The sequence below is a fragment of the Durio zibethinus genome, chromosome 9, assembly GCF_047325235.1.
Source record: "Durio zibethinus cultivar Kanyao isolate XHJ-2024 chromosome 9, ASM4732523v1, whole genome shotgun sequence".
NCBI lineage: Eukaryota > Viridiplantae > Streptophyta > Magnoliopsida > Malvales > Malvaceae > Durio > Durio zibethinus.
In genome coordinates this window covers 11312630-11323173 of record NC_143170.1, presented here as the reverse complement: position 1 = coordinate 11323173, position 10544 = coordinate 11312630, and the positions used below count along the sequence as shown (strand labels likewise).

Below are 10544 nucleotides of genomic sequence, written 5' to 3'. Positions count from 1 at the left end.
ATTCTTGGTACTTTGTCTAAATGTTAGAGAGTCACCAATAATTATCATCTGTAAAGAATGTTATTTTATTTAAAAAAAATATTATAGTAAATCTTAGAAGGAAATGATTATCTTTGAATTTGCCTACATGTTGGAGAATTATAAGATATTTCTTTAATATAAAAATTTTCACAATATTCCTAAATATAGATTTTTAACTAATTTCTTTCCAAAGAAAATGAAAGAAATTATTATTAAATTTCAAAATGACCATTTTTTTATTTAAAATTATCGATAGCATATGGTTAATGGTATCAATTTTAAGGGCGCCATAGGGATGCTAATCCTTTTCACGTGTAACCAACCATCAAACCCAATCTTATTTTTATATACTAAAATTATTTTTTTAATAAACTTTAAACTCATTTTATTATTTTATTAAAAAAAATAAAATTTTTGGGTGATCAATCATACTCTAAAAAAGATTAGCGACAATACTTTATTTTTTTTATTTTAAATTTTTACGTATAACGATCGAGTCTTCTAACCAATATTTTATGACAAAAGGTTCTAGGGTTTAAAAAAGTCATTTGTACATATATTGGGGGAAAATAAATTGAGGAAAAAATTGAAAGTTTGAGGGAAGGCAAATGCAAAAGGGAAAACAGAGAAAGGGACTATAAAAAGAAGAATAAAAAGTTTGAGATGGCAAAAATTAAGAGAAAACAACAATCACTAGTGGCTTGATTGTCAACCTTTTTATTACTCAGTCCTTATAGATGCTAAAGTTAATTGGGTGTGATTTGCTCCTTAAGCCAGGTTGTTTAATAGGTGCACTAAAGGTGTGAGCTGCCTTGTTGTTGTTGGGATTATAGGTTGGTTTTTGTACATAAAAGCCAAACAGACTTTGTTAATGGATCTTTTGATGGATTGGGAGTTGTTAAAGATTTATCATTTTTGTCTTTGCTTTTGTTTTGGTTGTTTATAGTTGTGATGGTGGGATTAAGAGTTGAAGGATGACAAGTGCAAAGAGAAAAGGAAAAAAAAAGGGAAGACAAAAAGAAGAATAAGAAGATTGCTATAATGGATATTAAGAAAAAAGAAAAAATATAATTGTTAATAGGATTTCTTTTTTGAAAATTTTGTTTGAGAAAAAAAAATAGAAGTATTTTTAAAAGACAAAGATTCTGTATTAATGGTGTTATTCAATTTAATGGTGTGTATAAATTAAGTCCATTAACATGTTCTTATTTGAGTATACTTGTAAAAGTTTAATTCTTAATTGAATCAAATTAAAGATTATATTTTTAATTGAGAAAAGACTCAAATATTAGATTATGGATTTAGCATTTAGCTTAAAAATTACTAAAATAAAATTTTATGATCGCTATAAATTTTTATATATATAATGAAATATATTTTTTTATATTATGATTTTTAATAAACTTTAAACAATTTTTTTTCTCTTCTTTAGATTTTTATATTTTTTAAATATTTTTAAAAATATTTTTAAATTTGAAATATTAAATATAATATTTAATAACTTATTTTATTTTTTAGAGAAATAAATATAATTTTCGCAATTGAAAAAAGTACTACTAAAGCCCATTCACCACACCAGGATGTGGGCTAGTTGGGTAGCCTTTTGTTCTTACGTGGCATCATGTTGTCATTTCGATCACATCTTTAGATGAGATTAATCTCACCATTTCTCTGGTTGGGGACTGTTTTCCAGAGTGCAGTGGAGAAACACAACCTTCAGTTGGAATTTTTGTATTATAATACTCTTATTATTTTTTATTTCCGAAACTATTTTAATATAATTCTTTTGTTTTTGAATTTAATTTTGTTTATTTTGATATAAGTTTTATATTTATGTATCTAAATATCATTTGTAATTGTAATAAATAATATATTTTAAAATATTTTTATAATTTTAATATTTAAAATTTAATTATTATTTTAATATAAAATAGTATACATAAAAATTTTTAGTGAATAAAACTTTTAAAATTTTATTTGATATAAAATTAATTGAAGTAAATTTTAATTAATTATTAACTTAAAAATTTTTAAAATATATTAAATATTTCTTTATATATAAATTTTAATAAAATACTTTTAATAATTATTTTTTTATTATAATTTATTTCACCGTCACAATATTTATATTTAAACGCATATATTAATCTCAATGCTATAATATTCACTCTTACCCTTACAAAACCCTACCTCGCAAATGGATAAATGATAAACCCTCTCTCATTTAATTAAAAAGAAAGAAATTAAAAACTCTCTCGCGAAACTTTCCCCAACAAACCACCACGCGCCGAGATCTACATCCCGCAAAAGGATCGCCAATGAGAAGGGCCTCTTCGTTCACCTCCACCATTCTCTCCAGGACCCTCGCCACCGTCCACGACGGAGGAGTGGTCAACCTCCACCCTCGTTTCTTGCGGGTAGCGCTCTTTTACGGCAGCGGAACCAACAATTCCTACAAACGCCGTTGTTGGTTCTCTACAGTCCTCAGTTCCTTTTCTAAAAGCTCGGCTCAAGCTGTCTCTCTGGGCCTTGCTGGCGCTTTTGCTTCCGTTGTGACCGCTGCTTCTGTCTACGCCAAGGAGCCGACACCAGCGGAGCTCATGCCAAAAGACGTTGTTCTTTATCAATATGAGGCCTGTCCATTCTGCAATAAAGTTAAAGGTAGTATTTTTTATTTTTTCTTTGTTCGTACTTTCCATTGTATTCATTCGAATTAAAACGTTTTGGGACAAAATTAATCAATCAATCTAAATTCAGATATGATTTGGCTTTTGCCTTCTAGCAACATTTTATGAAGTAAAAAATAAATAGTAGAAAAAGCAACAACCATGGAACAGACTTAATTAGGTATTATTTGGTTGTGTATGCTACCTCCGTTTGCTCTCCAAGTAAAAAAAAAAAAAAAGTTCATTAAGAAACAAAAAGAATTTATATTTTTGAAGAATTTTGCTTAAATATAAAAAAGGCCCCAACTAAAATTAAATAATCATCCATGCCCCTATGTTTTGTCGCAATTAATTGAGCCTGTAAACATCTATTTTCACCCAATGTAGCCTTCGATTAGTTGGAAATTGGTGATGGCGGTTAACCAATTTTTGTCCAATTAGAGCTCAGTTGGGTGAAAATAAATATTTGAGGGCTCAATTGATTGCAATAAAACTATAGAGGCTTGGATTTTAATTTTAGTTGGGTCTTTTTCTATACTTCAGCCATTGAAAATTTTAAAAATAATAAATGCATATTTTTTCTTTGACATGAAACAATTATGTTATAATTGGTCTTGCATTTTAGTCATTTTCTCATTTCTAATCAACTATTATTTTTCTTTTCTTGCATTTTAGTCATTTTCTCATTTCTAATCAACTATTATTTTTCTTTCTACCTTTTGCATCATCTCAACAACATTTTAGGAAGTTAAAAGCAAATAGCATAAGTAACAACCAATTACAGTCTTAATAGTTTCCTGCTTCTTTGACTATTTCTTGCTGTTTCAGCGTTCTTGGACTACTATGATATACCGTATAAGGTCTTGGAAGTCAATCCCATTAGTAAGAAAGAGATCAAGTGGTCTGATTACAAGAAGGTGCCTATACTGATGGTTGATGGTCAACAGCTGGTGGACTCATCAGGTTCTTGTTGTCAAAACTGTATATAGTTTTTGTTAAGTTCTTGCTTAGATATTTCATATTAGCTGTAAAAACCAGAACCATTTTTTAAGTTATTGACTCATTTAAGCTCTTTAGTGCAATGATTGATTGAACTATCATGTGGAATACGCAGCTATAATTGACAAATTGGTTGAAAAGATCCTTCCCAAGAAAACGATTAATTCAGTTGCTGATGAAGATGAAGAAACAAAATGGCGTAGGTATGGACTGTGTCGTCTAGTTATTTTTATTGTTCTTGTGTGAGATTTTTCTCTTTTGCTCTTAATTTTTTAATCCACCTTGGAGTTGTTTAAGGAATTATGGGGCCAATTGCCCTGAAAGGTGCTTTTCAACACCTACCTCCTCAATGAGGCACATCATCTTGTGTTAAGAAGTTGAGAGTGGCAACTTCTTCTAGCTAGTTTCTTACCTTTCTTAAAATTTTTTTCTCTTCTATCAATAGAAGCATATTATTTTACAAGGAAAATATTATCAAAGCCTTTGAGGTGCAAGCCACCCAACATAACTAAAAGGGAGCGAATATTTTTCATAAAATGTTATCTATCTATTTCTATAACAACTTGTCTATTTAATATATCATATCTATGTGTATAATTTACAAAATTGAGAAAAAAATAATTTTTACGTTAAATTATATTTAAGAAATAATCTATGACGTAATCCTTTTGTATATGCATCCACTGGGAATTGAGTTACCTTTGATGATGTCATTATTTTTCAATTTGACATTTATGATATCTCTATAATATTATTTATTTCTTAACAACTCAAGCTTGATCTAATGGTTGTCACCATTGGAGGATTGAGGTCCAAGGTTGAATCCCTGTTATTTGTACAAAAAGATTATTTATTTCTTACTAAAAATATATTATCTATCTACATTAAAAGTATTGAGAGAAATTTATATATAGATGTACTGAATTTAGTTTTCCATTGATTTTAGATTTTAAACTAATTGAGATAAAATTGATCATGAAGTGTGTTAAGTTCAAAATAGTGTAAAAAAATGGTATACTCTCAGAATACCAATCAGTCTACCACGTTTTTATAATAGTGTGTATGAAGGGTAAAAGTTCTTTCGAGATAAGCCAAACTGAACTTAAAACTTTTACTGTGCAGCAAACAAGAAGAAGTTTACTGGAATTTCAGTGACATGTTTCAGGTCTAATATGTGAGGTTACATGGGCCTTTTAACTGCTTGAGTATTTGAGCAACCTCTCCTAGCATTCCCCTCAAAATTTTTTATTATCTGATCTTCTTGAATGATATTGTGTTGCTGCCATTTCACCTCAGTTACTTACCATCAGACAAAACTGAATAACTTGTATAAATATTTAAATTAATTGTATTATTAGTTTAGTCCCATGCTTACAAACTTGAAATCTTTAGTTAGCAAAGCTGTTAGGTATCAAGATATATAGTAACCATGGATGTAAATATTCCTGGTAGCAGATAGTGTTTTGTGTCTGTACATAACTGTACGTATTCCCATTTTCTTCTATCTTGAAGTTGCTATGAATTAATGATCTTCTGCTTTATCACTGTGGTTGATATATATTTCTGTGTTAGTGCATTTCATAGTCTTTCATTTTGTTTAGCTGCTCTTAGAATTGCTATTTCATCTTTGGTACACTAATAATGATGTCCTTATGTAGGTGGGTTGATAACCACTTGGTGCATGTCTTATCCCCAAACATATACCGCAACACTTCTGAGGCTCTTGAGTCTTTTGACTACATCACTAGCAATGGTAAATTAATGCATGATTTGCACTGTCTATATGTAGATCCCTTCTCTCCGCCCATAAGCCCTGCTATGTTCATATCAGTCATTAGTCAGTGCTTGATCCATTTGCCTTAAAGTTAATTCTTCATTTACTCCTAAAGTAGGGAATAATTATATAAACTATTATGTTGTATATAACAGATTCTTTAATAAATAGTGAACATATAATTATATATATATATATTTTTATGAGTCATAAAAATTATCAATTAATTAAACTTCTTTACATCTTCGTTACTTTGAAATGTTTTTTAAAATGCCTATGACTTCTTACGAACTTTATCAACGAAATTGCAACATTTTAAAGGTCAATAAACTTTGAAAACAATTTTGTTTCAGGTGTTATATCTATTAGTACTTGTTAAAACGAGGAACATTATTATTCCCAATAATGAAATTGAGATAAAATTTTACAGTCAATTTTTAGGAATAGGAAATTTAAGATGTGAAACAGTACAAAATATACTTGGATAGAAGTCATTAGGGTTAGTCATGTCTAAGTCTTTTTGCTGTTCAGGTCACCACCTTCCTGACTGTCTTTGGTAACATGCGTTGTTAAGCATAGCCTGTGAAGTCTTCTTTGTGCAAAGGTGAACTTCTGTGCTGCCTTTCTCGACCTCTAAGCTTACCTTGGATTGAAAAGATTCTGAGGTGAATCAACCTTCAATAGAGAGTGCAGAGTTTTGTATGGTGTTTTACACTTGATGGTGACATGAGAAAGGGAGTATAAAGAAGGCTGTTAGATTATGGAAAAGAGTTGAATAATAGGAAAATGGTGATTTAGAATGGCTAGGAGGTTAGGTTTTATGGAAGTTTTCTGATCAAAATTCTTAAGAAAAATAAGGAATATTGGTAAAGGAAAAAGAATAAGAGAAAAAATATCCTAAGCTTCACATCTAGGTTTCCTTGGGAGGCAAACCTAATATTGATTATATCGCACAATCAATTAAGAAAAGATCCTAAGCTTCACAAATAATGTTCCTTAGGAGTCGCACCTAATATTGATTGCATCATAAATCATAATAGCAGCAATCCTGGAAATTCTCTCATATTTTATCTTAATAGAATTGATATATGGACTTCTAACATCCCTAATCCTAAAAGAAAAAGAACTTATGTTCTCATTAGAACTTTAAAAATACTTAAAACTTGAAATAGAAAACTAGCAGCTGTAACTTAAAACAAAATCTAGTAGGATAAGAAAAACCCAAACTAGGATCCTAACTGTAATGTAATGTAAAATAATGAATATAACCCTAAACTCCTAATACTTGATAAACAAACAGAGTACTGCCTAATGTAAAATTAGCCTAAAGCAATCTAGAAACCCCAAATACAATAAATACAAATAAACCCATAAAATACAACAAAGTTGAAAACTAACATCTTAAGTAGTTTAATTCCTTAATTGGCATCTATATATTCTGCTTCAGTCACCGTAATTATGGTGATTATAAGTAGAAGACATTATAGAGTTACAACAGAAAATATGGTATGTTTAAATAACACTAGCATGCATAATGGTTGGTACCCCCATATAAAATGTCAATGTTCAAGGTTTGAGTCCACCTTGCCCTACTGGGCTTGCACCTAAAAAGGAAAGATCAAATAGTATTGAACATATAATGTGTATTGCTAATATGAGTAGGTTGGGCAAAGCAACCTTATTCTAGCAAATTGCCGTAACAGAAATCTATTCTACATAACAAGGTCCAAAACTAACATGGCTCCTTTTGGTTGCCAAAATACCCTCGCCAACATAGTGGACCCTTTGTATTAGTTTACTAGACTTAAGTTCATACTAAGAAACTCTAACTAGAAACCATAACTAGGGCTTCGCATAGTGAGTACTCTAACTAACTAGTTCACTATAAATTAAAGCTCAAATAGTTCGGGTAATGAGCAGAGCTAAATTCAAGTATATTTTTGACTCAACTCAAGTGAATCACTTGTCTAATTGCACTTTCAAGGTTTTTAAAACTTTTAAAGTTTTTAATGCATTATAATAAATAATTTTTAACATTAAAGCGCAGACATATCAAAATCCCATTCATATTTGCATTGTACTTGTGTCCAACATTGACATTCCTTGGACTCGGCTAAATATGTGTTAGACACCGGGAGATAGGAAAAAGAATTAGACCAGGAGGACACAGTCAGAATAGGTTATGGATACAAGAGGGTATTGGGTTGGCCATGCCATGGGGAATTTCTGATGCAGCTCCATAGCAACTCAGTGTTGAATGATCGTCCACCATGATTAGCTAGTTAGAGTCTATGCTTTGATGATCAGATACAATGCTGGTTTTCTACGCCATACATTGGGAAGCTGTGAACAACTAAGCAACATAGAAAATAAGTAATGAGGGAAGAGAGAGAAAAGCAAAGAGCTGTTAGCAACAAATGAAGCAAAAGAGAGTTGGACATAATGAAGTAGAAGAGATTTGTCTCTATGAGTTATTTATACTTCTGGTTTATAGGCTTCTTGATATGGGCTAATTGGTTTAGAATTGCAAGAATTCGTTCAACTAAAGATTTGTTTAAGCCTTCAAACATTATAGCAGCCCATTACACAAAAGTTAAAAATCAAACAAGAATATTAGGTTCTTGGGCATTTTAGCCAAAATTAAGTACCATAATTTAAGCAAATAATTAATGATGACAAAAATTAAGTAAAAACAGAACCAACATTTAAATTTATGCTAAAATTTCTAATGACAAAATATATAAAAATATATTTGTAATTAGTATATCCTATTCAAACGTGGTATTGCCATGTCTGCATCATGTTTTAGTACTTAGCTGTTTACTGTGAAGTTTAGCTCAAGTAGCTTAAGTAATGAGATGTGCCGATTTTGACTGTATTTTATTACTTAGTTCAAGTATCTCACAAGTGTAATATAACTTTCTAAATTTTTTAAGTATTTTTAATACGATATGCATATATAAATAATTATTTAATACCAAAAATTTGTATTCGAGTTTTGGACTGAGACTTAAGTCAAGTTTTCAGCTTCTTAAGTTAATTATAATAATGGGGATAGGGTTCAAATTTACCACTCTACTTTGGGTGATTGATCAAATATACCATCAATCTTTGAATGTGTGCAATTTTTAACACGGTTCTTTTGAATTGATTAAAAATTGATAAAAGGTCAACGGTAAAAGAATATTTTGTAAAATATTTCTTTGCTTTCCTACAAATATTCGGTTACTGTTAACTTTTGTCCTGTTTTTAACCAAATTAAAAGTAGAATTTAAAATTGCACCTGTTCAAAGATGGGTGGTAAATTTGATCTATCACCCTAATTAAGTGTTAGATTTGGACCTTATCCCATAATGCAAACCAAGTTGAGCTCAAGTAACTCCATTACTTTAAGAGTTGAGCCTAAGCACAAAAATAAATGCTCAATTGAGCTTGAGCTTTCCACTTACTGAACTCAGCTAAGCTTGATTATACTCCTACTAAAAAACTCATGTTATATCTAAGCATGTTTGTGCATAAAATAATTTTATTTAATTATTGATAGTCTAGAAAAACCCTCAAATAATCTATTAACAAAAATTGTGTATAGAATTCATGAACATATAAGAAATTTGGTTTTGTACGGAATTGTTAATTATATGTATTATGAATTGCCTAACATTAATTATAAGGGCCTGCTACTCTACCTGTTACATCCACAATGGTGCTATTCTGATTATGGAGTTCTGTGTTGTGCCACTTTTACTTACTGGATGATCTTTGTAATCTAATAGTCATTCCATTTGTTTCCCTATGCAAGTCTGCAAGTATGACATTTTCTATGTATTTGACAATATCATAACCTACTCACCATGTTATTACAACCTTTTTTTTTTTTTTTAAATTCCATACTTTCTAATTTGTTTTAACTTTTTTTGATTTACTTTGATGTTATCCTCAACTTTAATGTAGAATTATCTCTTCGGGGGATTTCAGTTGCTTTTTGCTAAGCATACTGATTATGCTCCCTGCTTGAGTTTGTCCTTCGCTATTGAATCAATACTAGCATCAGATTCCAGCTGAAATCTTGATTTTCATGTTATTCTCCCTTCCTACTGCAGGCAACTTCAGCTTCACCGAGAAGATAACAGTGAAATATGCTGGAGCTGCGGCTATGTATTTTGTGTCCAAGAATCTAAAGAAGAAATATAACATCACTGATGAACGTGCTGCCTTGTATGAAGCAGCAGAAACATGGGTGGATGCTCTAAATGGTCGAAATTTTCTTGGTATGTCTTCTATATGCAGTGAATATAGTTTTAGAGATAAAGTCAAATACATACAAGTATGTATCAATTACTGGATTGATCATTATGACACGCATTCATCACCTGACATCTATTTATGTTTACAAAGAAAATTTTAAGTTGTTAGTCTTAGTGGGATAACAATTTAATTGAATTAGTACATTAAAACAAAGCTCCTTGGCCTGAGTCTCGGAGAGCACAAACTTGAACCTGTCTTGAGAGTGTTATATAGGAACATTGCTTTTCTTATCCTATGTCTTTGCAGAGCGATTGTTAGTTTAGTTTTTGCCTCATTCTCATTTTGTAGGTGGATCTAAGCCTAATCTTGCTGACCTTGCTGTCTTTGGGGTGCTAAGACCCATACGTTACCTGAGGTCTGGTAGAGATATGGTGGAACACACTAGAATTGGAGAGTGGTACTCTAGAATGGAGAAAGTGGTTGGAGAATCATCAAGGATCAAGGCTTAAGACCATGCTTTCTCCAACGTTTGCATCATGATATATCTGTTGCCAACTCTTTATATATATATATATATATATATATATATATTCAAAAGAAACAAAATAGAGTTTCTGAAAAACAAATTTTGCCATCTGGTAATGAATGATTGCAGGTTTATGAGTAATTCTGCTATTGTAATTCTTTGAATGTTGAAATTGCAATAATTTCTGTAGTTAGATTTTGTAAGCAATTCTAAGGAATGAAGATGCATACTTCACATATGGATTGAAGTATTTCACCACGATTTATGCCTTATAATGGGCTTATAATTAATTCGTTAAGTCTTGTCTGCTTCA

The 10544-nt window shown here is 30.6% G+C and overlaps 1 protein-coding gene across 1 annotated transcript; it reads left to right on the top strand.

Annotated features, from left to right (window-relative positions):
- Nucleotides 1-2201: 2201 nt before the first annotated feature.
- Nucleotides 2202-10544, top strand: LOC111311257 (uncharacterized). The gene is made up of 6 exons (XM_022910634.2): nt 2202-2682; nt 3516-3650; nt 3802-3889; nt 5345-5439; nt 9561-9728; nt 10054-10544. Exons 1-6 carry the CDS (start codon nt 2340-2342, stop codon nt 10212-10214), a joined length of 990 nt encoding a protein of 329 aa, XP_022766369.2. The 5' UTR covers nt 2202-2339; the 3' UTR covers nt 10215-10544.